This window comes from Trichoderma breve, chromosome 1, assembly GCF_028502605.1.
Source record: "Trichoderma breve strain T069 chromosome 1, whole genome shotgun sequence".
NCBI classification, from domain to species: domain Eukaryota; kingdom Fungi; phylum Ascomycota; class Sordariomycetes; order Hypocreales; family Hypocreaceae; genus Trichoderma; species Trichoderma breve.
Genome location: NC_079232.1, coordinates 387,172 through 406,121, shown reverse-complemented (window position 1 = coordinate 406,121; position 18,950 = coordinate 387,172). Strand labels below are relative to the sequence as shown.

Sequence of the window (18,950 nt, the reverse complement as noted above, 5' to 3'; positions counted from 1 at the left end):
GCGTTTGGTAGACGTGATTGCAAGGCGTAGGGATTCCTGCTTGATTTGATCATTTGTTGCGTAGCAATAGATGGGATTAGATAGTACTGGGTCTTTTTGATAGTTCCATCTTGGTTTAGCAAAGAATAAATATTTGTCGATATTTTGTGATTGCGTCTTGAGCGGGCAAGCTGCATGATTCTCACAGCGGAAATGGACATGTCTGTGTCTATTGTTTGATTTGTTTGCGTTTGTTGCGCGATTTCAATATGTACACCATATTTCCCCACGGTTAAAAAAGAAGACGAAAAAACCACTCATACCCGATCCTTGGCCACCGGCTCCCAAGCATTAAGCTTCGATTTCACTCTGTCATCTCATTTATTAGTCTTTTGATCCGCCTCAACCCATACAGAGTCTACCAGCTCCAGCATTGAATCCCGACTTACGTGTTATATGGCTTGTAAGCTCCTCGCGTTCCGGTAAAATTGGGCTTGGGAAGAGCGGGCTCAAAGTGTCGTGTGCCCGTGGCGATCAGGCTGTCCTGGGTCGGGGGCTTGTCGACGAGGTAGCTGATCCAGGCGTGCCAGCCGGGCTCGACGTGGGCGGCATCGTAGTCGTGCTTGGCGTAGTCGACCCAGCGGGTTCGGAGGGGCAGTTCCTCGAGGTTCTCGTAGTATTTGTTGCCGAAGCGATCCTGGCCGATGAGAGTACCGTACTTGGTGTCACCTGTAGTCTCGTTGGTTAGGGGTTCTGTGTCAAGCTAGACGGTGGCAAGATGTTGGCGAGGGCATACCGATGTACTGTTCGAGGAGGATCGCGAAGAGCTGTGCGTTAGCCAGAGGTCGTGGGAGGTTAGAAGGGCGAGAGACGCACCAGCATCTGGCGGAAGTATTCCTGTTTTGCGGGAAAATGTCAGCGGCCGAACCAGCAATTGGAGAGACACGGGGATTTGGATTCGCGTATACCTTGATGCCAATCTTGCGCAGGTTGCCCAGAGTCCTCGGAAGGGTCGACATGGTTGCGGTTGGAGGGCAATTTCCGCCGGAGATGGATTGTGAGCTGGGCGGATTACTTTGGGAGCTGGTGAGTTCGAGGTCATTGAGGTTGGCGTGAAGATTCCGGGGCGGCAAAAGTTCGGCTGAATTGATTTTAACCTTTGGTGGGTTTCTTGGTGCCGCCACAGTTGATATGATAGCATCGGGTTTCTTTTTCTTTTCTTTTCTTCTAGAATGCGAATTGGCTATTTTGCTGGTTAAAACTGGAAAAGAGCATCAATTGCTCGCATAGAGAATGATTGTGCGCAGCTGCGCCCGGTGCGCCTCCAGGGCCCGAGTTCTGCGGACGAAGCCCAGCATCTCCCCCCCGCGATATCAATACCGAAGCTATGCGACACCTCACGGAGCTCCAGCACCGGCGCATGGAACGGGAGCGGGATTGCTGGCGCCGCTTGTCAGTGAGCTGGATCGCATGGCGCCGAGCTTCGATGTTCGAGGAGAGCAGATCCGCATCTTGAAGACGCCGGCCGAGTTCTACGAGACGCTCAAGGTGCGAGATGGCGCTGCGAAGAGAGAGAGAGTTTGCCTGGGCTGATGGATTGAAAACCGCAGGACCGAATACGGAACGCTAAGAAGAGGATATTCCTGTCGACTTTGTACATTGGAAAGTCGGAAAAGGAGCTCATCGAGACGCTGCGGGAGGCGATGAGGCTGAACCCGGACTTGAAGCTGAGCATTTTGACGGATGCGCTGCGGGGGACGCGCGAGTCGCCGGCGGCTTCGTGCGCTTCGTTGCTGGCGCCGCTGGTGAATGAGTTTGGGGCTGATCGTGTTGAGATCCGGATGTATCATACGCCGAACTTGACGGGGTTGAGGAAGCAGTATGTGCCGAAGAGGATTAATGAGGGATGGGGGCTGCAGCACATGAAGCTTTATGGGGTGGATGACGAGATTATCATGTCTGGGTATGTTGGTTTGAAGTATCGTGATGTGTGGGATATACATGTACTGACGTTATGTGTAAAGGGCAAATTTGTCTATGGATTACTTTACGAATCGACAGGATCGCTATCACCTTTTTTCGTCCAAGGAGGTGACTGACTATTTCTGGGGCATCTATAATGGCGTCGCATCGTTTAGCTTCCTCGTTCAGCCGTCAAAGGAGGAGGCTGCTGGATACACCCTCTCTTGGCCAACAACAAACTCTGCTCCCTCACCTTTAGAGAAGCCCCAGTCGTTTGTTAAGAAAACCACATCTACACTGCAGACACTTATAGCCGCGCCGGAAAAGCAGCCGGATAGCGAATTAAAGGACACCCGAGTATACATGCTCAGCCAGATGTCTCAGGTCATGAATCCGGATACTTCAACAGAGCTTCCGGTGTTGACGCGGATTCTCGAAAGGTTGTCGCAGCCGGCATATGCTGGATCATCGTGGACGTTTACTGCTGGATACTTTAACCCTGCCCCGTCATTAACCAAGTTGCTTCTCAACACGGCTTCCAATAGGAATGTCGTCATTACGGCGGCGCCAGAAGCCAATGGCTTCTACAAGTCAAAGGGAGTTTCTGGACTTCTGCCAGATGCCTATGTACTTCTCGCTCGTCGTTTCCTGTATGCCGTCCAGCAGTGTGGCCGTGAGGGAGACATTGCCTTGAAGGAGTGGCGTCTGGGTACAACTGGCCAGCCTGGGGGCTGGACGTACCACGCAAAGGGCCTTTGGATAACAATGCCCGGCGATGTGCATCCTAGTATGAGCATTATTGGCAGCTCCAACTATACGAAGCGGAGCTACTCTCTCGATCTCGAGGCGGGAGCTCTGATTGTGACTCGGAACGAAACACTAAAGTCTCGGCTCGGAGAAGAACAGGGCTGGCTGCAGGATCACGCAGCGGGAGTCACGATGGAAGATTTTACGAGGTTAGAGAGGAGGGTTAGTCTCAAAGTGCGGATTGCCATGTGGATTGTAAAGGTTGTGGGAGGCGCCCTGTGATTGACATGGGCGAATAAATGGAGTAGCTGATTGTGCATTGATTGGGATTGGTTCGGAGTGAGAGGTTTAAAAAACGAGATACCCAAATGGGATAAAATAGAATTGCATAGAAATAGATGATGTAAATATTGATAGATGTCGAGAGACGATAGTATATTTATTGTGAGTCATGCAGCGAATATATATGAATCGCCGATATGTCCGAATTCCATGGCTTCAGCTTTAGCTTGTCTTTTTGAGCCACCAATCGAGAGCTGAATAGTCTGAATCCTTCAGCCACGGATATAAAGTGAATGAAATCCTCCTCCCGTCATTGACAATCTTTGAATCCTTGCTGCTCTTGCCCCGCACTTTCAACCATGGCCATAACAGAGAAGCCCATTGTTCTGTATCACTATGCACAATCTCCGTATTCACAGAGAGTGGTGTGGTATCTTGCTTTGAAGGGGATCAAATACCAACAATGCGTATGTAACAACAACTCAACTTCCCCCGGATTAAACTAATATGAGCATAATGTAGATTCAACCACGAATTATGCCTCGGCCAGATATTCATCGTCTCGGCGTAAAATACAGGCGCATTCCCATTCTCACAATAGGCAGAGACGTCTACCTAGACACTCGCCTCATCATCTCAAAGCTCAATGAACTACAACCAGGCCAAGAAACAGTCCATCTCTCAGTCGCGACAACTCCAGAACAGCGAGCGCTGCAGCAGCTTCTTCAAGTATACATCATGGATTCCGGATTTCAAAGAAACGTCGTGCAGCTTGTTCTATTTAACCACAAGGGCCTTAATGACCCGGCGTTTGTAAAAGATCGTGCAGAGTTGATAGGCGGCACGACCTTTTTCCCGCGGGAAGCTCTGGAGGCGATGCGACCGGAGGCGGTTCGTGTGGTGAAGAACGGGTTTGAGTTTTTGGAGCGGACGTTGTTATCTGATGGGAGGGAGTGGCTTCTGGGAACTGAGAAGCCAAGTATTGGTGATATTGAGGTTGCTTGGTCGTTGGTGTGGTTGGAGAGAGTCCATGGAGCGATTCCAGATGAGTGGATTCCGAGGGGGGAGTTTCCAAAGGTGTTTGCTTGGATGGAGAGGTTTAAGAGTGTTGCGGCGGAAGCGCAGGAGGATTTGGGCGAAGTGAAGACTTTGACTGGGGATGAGGCTGCGGAGTTGATCCTGGGGTCGGAGTTTTATGAAGCTGAAGGACGGGTTAATGAGGGAGATCCGTTAGTTCAGCATCTGGGGCTGAAGAAAGGGCAGTTGGTACGAGTTTGGCCAACGGATACTGGAGTTAACCATAAAGAACTGGGAGAGCTGGTGAGTATTAATGAGAAGGAGGTGGTTGTTGAGGCGAAAGCGGAGGAGAGCGGATCAACAAGAGTTCATGCTCAGAGACATGGATTTGCTGTGGCGGCTTATGAGGAGTAATGATTTAGCATTGATGATGACGGATATGGATATCGCTGCTCGGTCAAGAGTGGGAATAGCCACTATTTTAATGTATAATCTTCACTTTTCACCGATTTCATCTCTACACTTTTACAAATCTGCGTATAGCAGAATATTTGCCATTACTAACATGCCGCCGTACTCTTCCTCCATTGCCCGCAGTTCTCCGAGAGAGGTTTAATGACTTCTTTACATATTTCACCCCATAGCTCGTTCGTGTTCCAATTGGTCCAGCGCTTTGTAGCAGCCCCGTAAATACAATATCTGACAGCATTCTCGTACAATGGTAGCAGCGTGTTGTAATCATCATCCAGCCACTCAGCCGCGAAAGACAACCGGGAGAAATAATCTCCTGACGTCTGTTCCATCTTTTGTGCAAACCGATCTTCCAATACGGTGTGGTGCCATATTTCTAGCAGCAATATTCCAAGTTCCAGGAGAATAGACTTGGGCTCAGCGGGTTTCACCTCGCTGGCTTCTGTGCCTTCGATCGTTGCACACACAAAAGGTCGATTGAAGTCGGCGAGGGGCGCTACACCGTCGGACACGGGGTGTAAAAGGAAAAATATTGAATCGTTTGACCATGCTTGGCCAAACCACTGTGTTTGAGAGAACTGAAGCAGGCTTGAGGCAAGTTTCGAGGCGAGCAACATGCTCGACTGCAGAGGCAGCCTTGCTCCATAACATTTTGATGTCCCCGAGAGTACATCTTTTAGAGTAATCGTTTGACAGCTGTTTTTCTGCATTATAGTCTTCTCCTTTGCCGTCACGACGCCCATTCTATTACTTGTATGTAATATAAACGCGACATGTTGTGTATTCTCGTGAGCCGAGACAACAGCTGCACAAAAGTTGTCTACTGGAATAAAGCTTGGCTGCGAAGAATTCGAATCATTAGACTTGATGGGCTCAGGTTCACGTATCTTGACCTGTGAAAGCCTTGACTCCAGTGCCGGGATGCAGTCACCGCTTTCGTCTTGTTGCATGCATCTGACTGACAGCTCATGACATCTCGTCTGAATCGGAGTGAGGAGCTTGGCAGCAAATATCAGCTGAAATGCCAAAATTGCCTTATCTTCGTCACTCCATTGTTTTGTTGAGCCAAGAAGTTTTGATGCGACGTCAATTCGGTCTTCCAGCAAGACGTGTACGTCGTGTTCGTTGTGACAAGACCCAGTACAGCAACTACAAAGAGCCGTGTAAAGGTTTTTGGAAGATTTCTGAATCCGACGGAATGCTTTGGCTAGCTTGGTGGTATTGGATGATGGCAGCGAACTAACAGGTCCATGGCGATTCATCAGCATCGTTTGTGAGAATGTGTGTAGTGTGCTAGTGGCTGTGTCAAGCTCGCTAATGCTCTGTTTTATCTCGCTACTCCTGAGAGCGACTCTAAGACGAGGGATGAAATCTGCCCTGTGCTTTTTCGCCGTTTGATTTGCTTCTATGATGCCAACAAGATCGTAAGGGTTGTCCTGTGCTGAACAGTAAGAAAGGTTTTCTCTCAGTAACTCTTATTGCATCATACCTTGTGAGAAGGAATGAGACCGTCCAAGTGTTTGGCTACTTCTTCCAAAGTAACTTGCATGTCTCGTAGCCTTCCAGTCAAGGCTTTGTAGTTCTCATCCCCTAGAAAGTCCTCCACTTGTGCCTGGATCTTCTTATTCTGAAAGTATGCAATCGGATCCTCGTTGAGCAAAGCCTCATCATAACTATAACCGCTTCGCGTAATGATAAGATGAACCGTTTCTGATACCGTTTGTCGCTGTAGCAGCAGAGCATTCGCAAGCTTGTCGACATATTGTCGCTTACGGAATGCCAGCCGGCCTTTATCGTATCCCTCACGCCATAATTCTGCACCTGAGATAAGGATGGGAATTGCCCGGAGAACAATTCCAAAAGCCTCAAATGTCGACATATAGAATCTTTAAAATGCTTAAAAAGGACTCCTCAATGCCAGACGTTATGAATTGACGTCTTGAAGTGTAGACTTGGGAGGATTCCCGTGAGGCTCTGCTGATGCGGGGATATTCGTGACCACCTGTGTAGGCTGTGAGGTGGCAATAGCATGTACAGATTGCAAGGACATTTGATGATGAGATGCACAACTTGAAAAGGAATATACCATCCGAGTGCATCAAAATATTTATATGGTAGAAAATCACAATCAACGTCGGAAGGTTAAATAGCAGACGCCTCAAAAAATCTCACTACATTATACCTCATCTTCTATACGCAGACCTTTGAGCAGCAGACATAGAGCACCTGAATCTCAACCACTATCTGAGTATCTGGTTAATATTCGGCTTGGTAATAATGGAGATATTATTCCTAAGGAAAAATCCAATTGGCCGGAGTAGATGATCACCCCCCGCACAGCTCTGCGTGAGTAACCATGCAACCCTTGCACTCCGAGGCCAATCGCCAACATATCAAGTTGTAATCCTATTTCACGAACTTGATTTATCAAGTATCCATTATGATTCCTTTGCCTCTATTAGCAAGCTATTGACCCAGAAACAAAGCTCGTGATCATCGGGTTCTGCGTGTCTGAATACAGCGCAATGGAGTCTCTCGCGGATACGGGTCTCGCAACAATGAAGCGGTTCAAGCTTCTTCAAGAAGTTGAGTTAAAATCAGTCGAAGATCAGTCACACGAATCGCCGAAGCAACTCTTCCTTGCTCAATTAGACCGATTTGAACTTTGGGCGGTGAATCTCGGCGTCTTTGTAATGGGTCACGGTTCTCTGGATTACAGGATTCGCGATTCCGAAAGTATGAAAGAGGCCATACTTCAGATGATGAAAAACTTGAACAGATCACTCGATGAAGGTAAAAATCACATTTCAATCGTCTACTTCTTACCCCGGACCTGTTGTCATTCTGGAATCATTCTGACATTATACTACAGCCCTTGCCTACCTTCATGGCGATATTGAACAAGAAGATGAAGATTCGGATACGGACTCAAGCTCTGAGATGGAATCGGACATAGACTTGCTTCTTGATAGTATCAAGGATCCCATTGATCGACTATATAAGATGGCCGTTTGGATACGAAACCCAGCGACTAGGATTACATCCACAAAAGCCAGAAATTTGCAGCAAGTTGATGAAGAAACCAACGTAGATTTGTTCAAGTCATTTGAGAAATTTGATTATGAACATATCAGCTCTCTCTTTCTAGAATATGAAAAGAATAAAGCTATCCAAGAAAATCCAATAGCCAAACCCCACGACACAGTTGGCGACGACAAAGCGCTTGTTGAAGATCAGGTGTGGGAGCCGATCAGAAAGACGTTGGAGCTGAATAGGATAAAACTATCAAATGGAGATGAATCCTACCTTGTTCGCCGCATAGCTCGAGCTAATGGACTCAGACGGCAGCAATTCGCTTATTGGAGAAAGCATGAAAACAAGCTCCGTGAACACGCCGCTGTTGTCGTCCAAGTTCCAACGCATAATTTACCTACAACAAGTCATATTATACAATTGGAAGACAAGAATGAAAAGGCCAAGGCACCTCTCACAGTCACTACGGCTACTCAACTACGCCTTTCGCACGGAACTGGGAAAGAATTGGGGAAAGAAAATGTCATGACTCTTGCCGTCTCTGAGTATGCTCCGTCAGCATGGAATCCTAGCAAGGACATCGTCAACTTTCCGCCGGCCCCGAAAATATCTACGGGTAATGAATTTTTTGAATGTCCATACTGCTATACCATTTGTCCTGCTTCCATTCTCTCGGAAAAGGCCTGGAGGTAAGACTATTCCCCCGAAGCTCCATGGATAGGTAGTTGTATATACCCTGAGGTTACATTGCTTACCATTTATCTGTTAGAGCTCATATAATACGGGATTTACGACCTTATATTTGCACTTTTGAACATTGTTCAGATTCTGAGCAATTATATGACAACCGTGACGACTGGATTCAGCACGAGATCTCTACCCACCAAATCCTATTTCGGTGCCCAAAGCATGAAGAAGAAACCTTTACCACCTTGGCTACATACGAAGAACATACACAAAAACATCATAAAGAAGACGTAATGTCCCCAAGTTTTGCAAGATCAACAACTACCAATATCCACCGCAGCTGTCCTGTTTGCTCAATAGTTTTGGGGACCTCGCAAAAGTTTTGGAATCACATCGCTCTTCACCTTGAGCGGTTCGCAATGTTTTCCTTACCTCGCTGTACATATGATGACAATGAGGGGGGCTCTGGAGGTCGATCTGCTAGTGCTATTTTTGATTCTGACAGGTCTTTCAACGAGGATCCAGATGTAGAATCAAATGCTACTGGCAGAGATGAGGAGCCCAACACGACAAATGATGAAATAATGGGAAAGATATTATGTGACGCAGGAATAGTACGCTCATTAAGGCATACGAATTGGGACGATGAAACCTTCCTGGGGGTAATGGCGCAAGCACGCGGCCAGTTAAGCCGGTGTGGGGAAGTAATTAGAGCCTGGACCCCGAACGACACAGTAAACAACCTCCTATTAGAGTTCGGAGAAGCATGCATTGGGGCCGGGTTGGTAGAAGATGCTATCGAAACGCTTGAGCACTTGAAACTTATTCAAAGCGGCCAGCCTGAACATGATGGGCCGGCACTGCTACGGACAAAGCAACTGTTAGCGACGGCTTACCAAGTAAAGGAAGCGCTACAAGAAGTGGAGGAATTGTCAAGAGATGACCCCAATCTTTATGATAAGCCGATCAATACTAAAGTTCTTCATATATTTGCTCGAACCGAAGCCGGGAAGAGGCACGCCGAAACTATTTGGGGCCGGAGCATCTGGAAGACTCGACAGAGTCAAAACGAACTAGAGCAAGGAGATGATGAGAATCACATCTTATCAGAAGACAACCACGCCGGCCACAGCGGACAAAACCCCAGCCGAGCTGATCATGACCGCCGGGTGCCCACGAATCCGCCTGAGATCACCGAGTTCGCTTCTGAACGATACTATGAGAAGCTCCGCCAACTGCAAGCCGATCACCAACAGGCGAATGATGCGGAATCTAATGCCACGACGACGGCGACGGCGTCCGAATTCATCCTGCCATTGCGAAAGTCATCGAGTGCCACAGATGAGAAGCCCCAGCCGTCAGCTCGAGGCAAGAAAAGTTTCCTGTCATTAAGACAAAAAGCTGCCGCACATGCAACCCATCAGTTGAGTTCCAAAGATATCATCGCAGAGCAAGAAGCGACGGGTAGTCCATACCTATGGAAGAAGGAAGATAACGAAATGCGAGGGGGGGGACATGATATTGAATCAGAGATAACAGTATTGAAGGAAATGTTTAAATGGCTGTTGGAAAAATCTCAGGCAGAGTTTGAACAGGCAGCTGAAGGCACGGAGCTCAAATTAGAAGCGCAAACATTGGCCCGAACATTGGCACAACAAACGACATTATACATGTTGGATGTTCAAGAGCTAAAGATTCAATACTTTGGGGCAACTAACATATTGGAAAGAAATGAGAAAGGACGCGCATTTGTCGACAAAGTTAGATCGTACGATTTCGGAGGGATGAGAGATATGATCGAAGAGATACAAAAGAAGCGGGAGGCAGAAGAAGCGCGACGAGCAGAAGCAGCACGAGAACGAAATGAAAATCAAGCACAGTCAGAAAAACGACTACTTCTAAAAATAGAAGAGGCCAACAAGGAGCTGACTGAGCATGAAGAGAGAAAGCTAAGGATTATTGAGAGACACGAGAAGGCATTGGAGGCAAAGCGTGGACAAAAAGATTCCTCTGCAGCACTGCCAGAATTGGAAGCACGAGATGCCTCAACAGAAATACCAACAAGGATAGAAACGTCCAAATCGGAGTTGAGCGTTTATGAAGACGAATTAGCAGCAGAAGATAAAAAGATAAGGATTGCTGTTGAGAAGTTAATAGGCCTGAAGGAAGTGTTACGTGGCGTCCGAGCAGAAAAGGAAGTCCAGGTCCCGTCTAGTAGCGAGAGCCAAAAGGCTCAATCGAGACGTAGCGAAACAACATGGCAATGTGTACGTCTGGAGACTTGTCCCCCCCCCCCCCCCCCCCTTTTCTTCATGGCAAGGAAACCACTGACATACATACTACCAGTGCCAATGCGGGACGGGAGATCTCGACTTCCTGGTCGATTATTATTGCACTGAACACGACTGTCGACACCCGTTCTGCCACAATTGCCTTATTAATTTTGATTATGTAGGCTCGGCATAGTATATCCATCAATGGTTTTTTTTCTTGGTTATAGAGCATACACTGCCTGCTAGAACTAACATCAGAACAAAATATATGGAGTTATTATTTTATTTTGATCATTACACCGCTATACAAGCATTGTGATCCTCTAGTCTACGAATATAGTTTTGAATCGAGGGCACGGGGGAAACAGCATGTCCGTTTATTATTTCGAATGAAGGCAGTCAATGTTAATCCAGGTATAGTTAAAATTCTGTAATACATTTGTTTCTCTTAATCTCGACATTGATCTATCCGTGCGCATATTAATAAAGAGTCGCAATGGGAATTGTCTGTGCTCGATCGTCAGCCCCAGGGGCCTACGACTACTGCGTAATCTTTTGCAGAGTTCTGACCATATTCACATATTTTACTCAAACCTGGCCGCAAACCATCTTCACACGGACTCTTGGTTGTTCTATAAAACTTTTTTGACTTCTTATTGGGTAGATGATGCTGTATACATGCTCTGGATGCCTTGGCCAAGTTGTTGTGCAATTGATTGCTGCTGCGGCTGCTGGACTGCAGGTGGCGATAGCGACAAAGGCGGTTGTTGTGCTATGGACCGTGGAATCTGCATGGGGTCCTGCACCAACGTAGGACTCTGGAACGGAGCGCTACTTGTAGGGTCGACTCTATTATTCCATTGCTGCTGGTTGATGGGAATGTTCGGCATCTGCATCTGCATCTGCATATGATTGGAATTCGGGTAAACAGGCTGTGGAGAAACAATATTCTGGTGCTGGAATTGCTGCTGTGGCATGCCATATTGCTGAAACAGTTGCTGCTGATGTTGCTGCTGCTGCTGTAAATCTTGATGCTGTTGGAAATTTTGAGAGTACTGAGGTTGTTGTAGAATGTATTGATGTGGCTGTGGCGACGAATTCTGCACAAACGTCTGTTGCTGTGGCAGTTGCGCTTGTGTTGAGTTGAGAAAGACCTTCTTCTTGTCTTGTCCTCTCTTGTTTGCCCCAGAAGTGTCTACAATATTGTTGTTCTCGTCGATCCAGACAGCTCGTAGTCGACCTTCCTTGGCCCGTTGTGCTGCGCCAATACCATATAGCTTGTTCATGTAATCGGCAAACTCGAGATACGCGTTCTGTACAATTTCGAAATGTCTTTCGTTGAGATTAACGAGAGCATCGGGCTTCAGGATAGCCTCATGACTGTTGCCCTGAGCTTCATACTCGGCTAGGGCTAGTGCTGTCTGGCAAGCATTGCGAATCTGCCGGCCATTCCAGCGAGCTTCCTTGTGCTGGAGGAAATGAGTGGCAGCGAAGCCGCGAATCTTTGTGTTCTCAATGTTAATGAGTCGGTTTTTCTTCGCGAATCTGTCTTCAATCATGGCCAAGTTGTTGTCGAAGACTTCAAGAGTTTTGCCAGCATCCAACTCTGGGTAGTATAAGCTGATGTGGATTCGAGAGGTAAAGGCTTCGTCAAAGTCTCCAACACGATTGGTGGTCAAAAAGAGGATTCCAGCGTAATACTCCATAACACGCAAGAAAACTAAAACGAACAATTAGTACGTGCAATAAAATGAATGGTTGTGTACTTTTGAGGCACCTGCTACAAGTCCATTCCGCACAAAGTCTTCTTTCGTCCTCGCAGCCAAAAATACATCCGCCTCGTCGAGAAGAAGAATACAGTCCCATCGATTTGCCAGTGCAAAATTTGTTTCTAGAGCCTTTTCGACTTCCGCTGCAGTTGTGCCGAGATCACCTAGTGACAGAAGCACGTTAGCTAGCGATCAAACGGGATCGTGCAAAGCTCTACACACCGCACGTAATTTGAAACAGCGGTTTCTTGAAGAGTTCTGCTATTCCCTCTATTTTGATGCACATCGTGTCAGCAAGATGAAATTTAGGTGAATGAGATGAAGTAAAATCACGAACCAGCAGTCGACGTTTTACCCACTCCGGGCGCACCATGAAGAAGCAAAATTAATCCCTTTCCTGTAAAGAATGTCAGTTTGTTGTCTATGCTAAGCATTCATTTGAAGAGTACCTTTGCCTTTGACAATGTCAAACTGCTGTTGTTGTCCACTTGATGACTTTTTGTCTCGGAAATGCTGGGCAACTAGTGACACTATCATGGACCTGTGCTCTTTCTCGATAACAAGACGATCAAAAGCGGTTTTAGGCTTCTTATTGTCGTTACTATTGCGTGCTCTCTCATCGGCCAACACGGCCGACGCCTCTGGCGCATGTACAGCCGTCATGTACGTAAGATCCAATTTAGCTAAAGGCTTTCTGTCAACAAACAACGACAATAATCAGAGAATTTTGACTGCGTACCCCATTTTCGGTTGCGTAGCACAAAGCCAAACACACGATACGACATGATAACTAATTCCTCGTCTGTAACATAAGGGCCGTTTTCAGACCCAGCCGCTCTCAACTCTTTCAAGGACCGTGGGAAAACGGCAATAGAAGGCTGTTCGTTCAAAGCTGTTATCCTAGGTAAAAGACTATTGAGGTATTCTGTCTTCTGCTGTTCGTCTATATGCGTGTCGTCGTATACCATGTCGCCCTCGCAGCAGCGGCCGCGACAACGAGCATCGGCTGTATCATCGTCATCGTCCGCCGGAGGGTTTCCAATGAGGGGCTGCAAGATTGGCTTCCACTGCTTCTGGCTTTCATCTTCCACAGAAAAGGCCGTTTCGAAATCGATAACCACTTGCCCTTCGACATCATCGCGTACTTCCAGCGTCGGCCCAGCGTAGTACATATGCTTGACGGCGGCAACTTCAAGAAACATGGCTCCCCGTCGTATCAGCATTCGTCTGTGTTTCTGAAACTGTGATAGACTTTCATCTTCTGACCACAGCGAATCATCGAGGTCGGATTGCTTGACAGGGTGAAAGCGAAGAGGATAAACTTCAAGTAAAGTAATATCCTTCTCGCCATCGAACCTCTTGAAGTCAAAGATTTTGGTTACTGGACCAATATTCTTTCCGTCAAAGTCGATGTAGATACAGGTGATGCTAAAGGGTGACGCTTTGCGCTTGTCATCCGTAATGTTGTTGTACCACCTCTCCCAAGGTGCCGCAACTCGGTGTTTTGCGCTGGTGACGCCGATGACTCTGTATACCTGCTTGCCATCGCTTCCGATAACTTCCATTCCAGGCCGGAAAAGTAACCAGAGATCCGAAAAGAATACTTTGCGGCATTCAGGGTCCCCGAGATGCGAAACTCGCAAGGAAACGTCAGAGTCGATAAAGTCAATAAGGCAACTTATATGCTCCAGTGCAGCTGCTGACTTTGTGAAGTTATCAAGCTTTGTCTCTTCATCTTCTTCATCTTCTGCCTTCTTTTCTTCCACCTTTTCTTCTCCCGATTTCTCCTCTTCTACCTTCTCTTCTTCTGCTCCTTTTTCTTCTGCTTCTTTATTTTCCACTTTCTCTTCTTTCGCTGTCACTTCTTCCTTCGTATCAAGCTCGCTTTTGTCTTCAGTCGGTTCCACTGGCTTTACAGCCGTAGGTTCTTCGGCAGGTGGCTTTTCGTCTTTAGAATCCTCTACAGCCTGTGTTAGACTTGAGTCACCCTCGGTATCCGGCACATTGGTGACACTTGGTTTGTTCTGCTTTTCCTTTAGTTTCTGCGAGAGCTCGGCGTACCAGTCTAACAGCGCGGGCTTGCAATAGAAGAGGGCTTTGAAAGGCCTAACAAAGACTATCGAAAGATAGCCTGAGTTAGTCAATGCCTCATTCGCGTTCGATGAGAGAATTTGAGCGAGAATATGACGAAGGATAGTCGAGTGGATTCGTATTCTCTCAGGAAGAGCTCCTTGGCGATTTTCATTTGTTTCGTGCATCTTGCCATCCAAAACAACCTCCGTCTTACGCTTTCGGCGATTACCAAAGCCATACCACCGCCGGTAATCTCTGGCATCATCATCGACAATAGGGTCGCCTATGAGAATATCAATGGCGCATGATTCCTCCTCAATCATTGATTCCATGGCTTTGAAAGCCGCCCAGCTCACCCGAGTGAGCTTCGGCTCTGCAAAAACCCGCTCTTTGTCTTTGTCGGGCTCAGCTTTCTCAGTATCCTCAAGTTTGTCGTCTAGCGGAACTTTATGTTTCTTTCGTTTTTCGGACTCTTCTGCTAGGTAGAGGCGGTCCATGTCCCATTCAAAGTTCTTACGCAGCCGCTCACGGCGGTGGCCATAATCGATTTCGCGGTCAAACTCCTCATAGGCATCAGCCTTCGCATCAGCATTCACAGTATCTTTTAAATCCACGCAGCTATGAGATGGATTAAAAGGATTTGGCCGTTCGTAAACTTCATCGTTGCTTAGTTCCCAGCGACGATCAGATCTTCCGTTCCTAAAATAGTCGTTGAATGACCATAGGTTCCATCCTCCAGGCCCTGCATTCACCTCCCACTCCTTTCGGTGCTTATAAAGGCAATCTTCCATTCGTTTGTACTGTTCTCTTTCAATTTCTGTTTCTGATGGCGAATTTTCTTGTTCAAGATTTGTCGATGAAGCGGCTTTGGCCTGCTGTTCGAGTTCGAGAATCTTCTTCTTTAGAGTCTCGATGTCGTCGACAAATCTAGCAACTCCTTGCGCAGCTGGCTTGTTATCATCCCCGACTACATTGCCAACTTCACCAAAGCCAGCATTCTCATTGTGAGTTTCATCTTGACTTGAGGCCAACAGAGTCGAAGTCATGGTCGAGGTAGTATCGACGATCTTTGACTCATCGGCCTCTGAGAGAGGGCCGTTTAGACTCATTTTTTATGCTTAGTAAACTGCAAGCCCTAACGAGGCCATACAACGCAGCGATGGTTTGTGTATTGCTTCACTGAATCGGTATTTGCGAATGGTTCATCGACGAGTGAGAAGGGTTGAATGCTAAAGAGCCAATACGTTCTGAACTAAAGATGAGCTCCTGGGGACAACCACCAAAAGAGCCTCAAGTAGGAAGCGCTTAGCATTCTAAAATTGGGCGAACCGAATCCTACACACCACGTTCGCAGACATTTGGGGGCGGAATGTCTGGATAAGCGGCTAATTTGCTATGCGTGATCCCACAGCAGTTCTAATGGATCGCTCAGCCACGCAAATTCCCACAATATCCTTCTCGGAAAACTACACCCATGCAGCACGGAAAACGTCTCAAAACTACCAGTAGCTGTTAAACAATGGTTGTCAGATGAGGGGTAATTGAAAGAATGGATACGGATGCGAAAACGAGTGCTGTAATTGAGACAACTATGGCGCTGCCTGGGACTATGTTGATCATTGGGCATCCTTGCAGATTACAAGGCCAATAGTACGATAGTTGGATATTACATACAGGATTAGCGTCATAACCCTGCCTCGGTGGTTACTTGCAACTGGCAACTAGATTCATGTCGTCACATACCAAACGAATAATCGCAACTGGTAATAGCTGCCGATAACAGTTCGATTCGAAAAGTGGAACAACTCCCTCGAAACTATTCACCAAGAGCACCTTCAAGTTACTCCTAACGGCCAGCAATATGGCGGACCCAGACGCTGCTGGGTCAAGTCTTGGCCATCGACCTGCCAGTGTCACTTTTATCGACAATCGACTTCCAGAGCACCATCAACTGTTTGCAGATCCTTCTGTGCACTATGATCCAGCTGTTGAGAAGTATGTGCCGAGTATGGCAAAGGTGGACGAGGGTGTGGCCTGGATCCCAAGACCCGTATTGACAAACATCAATGCGATGAAGTTCTGGGAGGATATACTTCCAAAGGCTATGGAAGAGCTGAAATCAACAGTAGAGCCTGACGGTCGATCTAAAACAACATACGGTATCCGAGATAAAACTAGTTGGGATGCCATTTATAGCAGCCTCGAAGCAGCAAAGTTCAAGTATGAAAACAAAGAAGGTGCAGCAAATAAACTACGCGATGTGCGACGAAAGGCTGCGAGCAAAATTGCCCCTCTGGAGGGTGTGGTCAAGATAGCCTCAAAGGTGGTCCCTGAGGGCACCGCGGCGACGCCCGTGCTGGGTTCATTGCAAGTGCTTCTAGATGTAAGATGAGTACACTGAAGAATTATAGATTTAAATTTGCCATACTGATGAGAGCGTGAATCAGGCTGTAAAGATTGCTGCACGCCTACGCGAAAAAGTCCTTGAGAGTTTTGACGACAACGTTTCTATATTCTCAGATGTCGAGCTGTTTCTAGGAACTTTTCCAGACGATGAGAATATTGTAAACGCATCCGTGGATTTGACCGTCGCCACTCTTAAAGGGATCGAATTGGCTATTGGTTTCTTTATTAGCAACTCTCGTAAGGCCAAATCGACAGACGTATGGTTGTCCATAAACTAATACCTGTTGGTTAAACAGTTATGAGAGGAACCAAGGCGCTTCTTACTAACAATGAGTACGAGAAACGCCTGTTGGAAAGCCTCGAGATGATTAAGACAAAAAGCAGAAGCCTCATGGAAGAAGCTTTGAAGTCACATATATACGAATCTCATATTTGTATGCATACCCGCTCTAAATATGAAGACTCCATCAAGCTAACCCTCCCTGCCAAAGATTCTCAAGAGACACAAAAGCTTTCCCGGAATGTGCAGACTATGAGTGAAAGGGTCGATAAGCAACTGCAAAATCTGGGAGACGGATTCAACTCTATGAATCTACTATTGACAGAACATGTCAAAGAAAAAGACAGCAAGCCATGACCTTGGAGAGCTCAAAGTGTCCAGATGCTAATTTTTTGCATAGAAATGCTCGAAGCTGCTCGCCGGGAGCTAGAAGAAACCCAACGCGAGAACCACTTTCTCAGAGCTGAAAACAACACGTTACGTGCCTACTCACCGTTACAAGCCGTATCACCATATCTACCGCCGCAGACACAGATATTAGCAACACAGTGGTACATCAGTCAACACAACCTACGACAATTGCTGAACATGCTTGATGTCGACCTCAGAGATCTTGCCTATGTTGCAGACAAGAAAGAGCAATTCCCTCCCAAACAACGACTCCTAGCTGAGCAAATTGTAAACACACAGCTGTTCCGCAACTGGGTGGTGTCGCCGACTTCTTCTAAGCTTTTGGTTCACTGGGACTCCCGGCTACCAAAAGTAATCGAAGGTGTCTCGCCACTATCCGTCTTCTGTATGACTATGACACAAGCATTAAGAGCCAAAGAGCGATTTTTGTCCATGATGTGGTTCTGCGGACGGCATGTCGAAGCAGAGGAGTCTGGAGGTTGTGTTGGTGGCTGTGCCATGATTGCAAGCCTAATTGACCAGCTATTAAGGCAGCATACATTCGACGCTCATTTGCTGTCCTCGACGGCTATTAACCTCGTAGGATTGCGGGAAGGTAATCTCGATACATCGATAGAGGTTTTATGCTACTTAGTGCGGCAACTTCCTCCGACTGTGTCAGTATTCTTCATCATTGACAACGCTGCGCTATTTGAACGAGACGAGTTTGAGTCAGAAGCACTACAAGACTTTTCTATCTTGATTCGTCTTTCTCAGGACACTAGCATGCCTGCTTCAGTCAAATTACTGCTTACGAGTACGCCGGGCACGACGATAATACGGAGTGCGTTTGAGGATGAGGATTTGATCCTGAATGTAGAGAACCTGCCGCAGATGGTCTGGGCAGCTAGCGATGAGCGCATGGTGCGGGAGCTTGAGGGAGAGCTCATTTAATTGTCGAAATTGGTTAAATATGACGGCTCATCGAAAAGGGGACTGACTGTAACATAAAAAACGAGCCGATGTATGTATGTCCTTCACACGAATCGCAAGTATTTCCTTGGAGGAGAGCAATACCCGGAAACATGGAATATACTCTGTGGGCAAGTTACATATAAGAAAGAGACGCAGACAAACGAATTCATGTCAATTTACAAACTAAATACTTGATACAAAAACAGAGACAATGGAATTGGTACACCGATATCAATATTTTTCACACTTCTGATAAAATTTAGATAAGATTCTTTCGTTAAAGGGTAGGCTATAACCACAGTACGATTGTGTGGTGGAACGCTAGTCTCGTCAAGCAAATTTTTTTCGCCACCAATTTGTATAAAAGCGCCATGTTTCCAGCTGCTAGGCCTCGCAGCCAACAGAAGAATCTAAATTATTTCGACGACAAGCCTCGCAACGCGAGCGAAAAGCTTTCAAATCCTCCTTCCCAGCATAGCTTTATAAACTTATGTTGGCCCGGTTAATCTCCGAAGCCCCCGTGGTGGAGTGGTTACCACTTAACTCTTATAGATCCGGAATGGTTTCTTGGAGATATGTTAAGGTCGCCAGTTCGATCCTGGCCGG

The 18,950-nt window shown here is 46.9% G+C and overlaps 7 protein-coding genes across 7 annotated transcripts; 4 read left to right on the top strand and 3 right to left on the bottom strand.

Moving 5' to 3' along the window:
* Positions 1 to 296: 296 nt before the first annotated feature.
* T069G_00142 (NADH ubiquinone oxidoreductase subunit NDUFA12 domain-containing protein) lies at positions 297 to 998 on the bottom strand (the record flags this gene model as incomplete). The annotated part of the gene is made up of 5 exons (XM_056167352.1): positions 297 to 348; positions 429 to 708; positions 776 to 806; positions 856 to 876; positions 948 to 998. 5 exons carry the CDS (start codon positions 996 to 998, stop codon positions 297 to 299), a joined length of 435 nt encoding a protein of 144 aa, XP_056032668.1.
* Positions 999 to 1,272: 274 nt separating this feature from the next.
* T069G_00141 (PLD-like domain-containing protein) lies at positions 1,273 to 2,970 on the top strand (the record flags this gene model as incomplete). The annotated part of the gene is made up of 4 exons (XM_056167351.1): positions 1,273 to 1,527; positions 1,590 to 1,942; positions 2,004 to 2,213; positions 2,280 to 2,970. The coding sequence occupies 4 exons, from the start codon at positions 1,273 to 1,275 to the stop codon at positions 2,968 to 2,970; spliced, it is 1,509 nt and encodes a 502-aa protein (XP_056032667.1).
* Positions 2,971 to 3,329: 359 nt separating this feature from the next.
* On the top strand, positions 3,330 to 4,401 carry T069G_00140 (uncharacterized protein; the record flags this gene model as incomplete). The annotated part of the gene is made up of 3 exons (XM_056167350.1): positions 3,330 to 3,437; positions 3,493 to 3,981; positions 4,048 to 4,401. The coding sequence occupies 3 exons, from the start codon at positions 3,330 to 3,332 to the stop codon at positions 4,399 to 4,401; spliced, it is 951 nt and encodes a 316-aa protein (XP_056032666.1).
* A 146-nt stretch (positions 4,402 to 4,547) lies between these two features.
* Positions 4,548 to 6,337, bottom strand: T069G_00139 (uncharacterized protein; the record flags this gene model as incomplete). Its single annotated transcript, XM_056167349.1, has 2 exons — positions 4,548 to 5,894; positions 5,948 to 6,337. 2 exons carry the CDS (start codon positions 6,335 to 6,337, stop codon positions 4,548 to 4,550), a joined length of 1,737 nt encoding a protein of 578 aa, XP_056032665.1.
* A 646-nt stretch (positions 6,338 to 6,983) lies between these two features.
* T069G_00138 (uncharacterized protein) lies at positions 6,984 to 10,644 on the top strand (the record flags this gene model as incomplete). The annotated part of the gene is made up of 4 exons (XM_056167348.1): positions 6,984 to 7,251; positions 7,331 to 8,180; positions 8,261 to 10,445; positions 10,525 to 10,644. The coding sequence occupies 4 exons, from the start codon at positions 6,984 to 6,986 to the stop codon at positions 10,642 to 10,644; spliced, it is 3,423 nt and encodes a 1,140-aa protein (XP_056032664.1).
* A 460-nt stretch (positions 10,645 to 11,104) lies between these two features.
* T069G_00137 (ATPase family associated with various cellular activities (AAA) domain-containing protein) lies at positions 11,105 to 15,402 on the bottom strand (the record flags this gene model as incomplete). Its single annotated transcript, XM_056167347.1, has 6 exons — positions 11,105 to 12,171; positions 12,229 to 12,384; positions 12,443 to 12,490; positions 12,558 to 12,617; positions 12,670 to 12,903; positions 12,960 to 15,402. The coding sequence occupies 6 exons, from the start codon at positions 15,400 to 15,402 to the stop codon at positions 11,105 to 11,107; spliced, it is 4,008 nt and encodes a 1,335-aa protein (XP_056032663.1).
* Positions 15,403 to 16,154: 752 nt separating this feature from the next.
* T069G_00136 (uncharacterized protein) lies at positions 16,155 to 18,323 on the top strand (the record flags this gene model as incomplete). Its single annotated transcript, XM_056167346.1, has 5 exons — positions 16,155 to 16,676; positions 16,741 to 16,936; positions 16,996 to 17,133; positions 17,191 to 17,325; positions 17,380 to 18,323. The coding sequence occupies 5 exons, from the start codon at positions 16,155 to 16,157 to the stop codon at positions 18,321 to 18,323; spliced, it is 1,935 nt and encodes a 644-aa protein (XP_056032662.1).
* Positions 18,324 to 18,950: the final 627 nt, after the last annotated feature.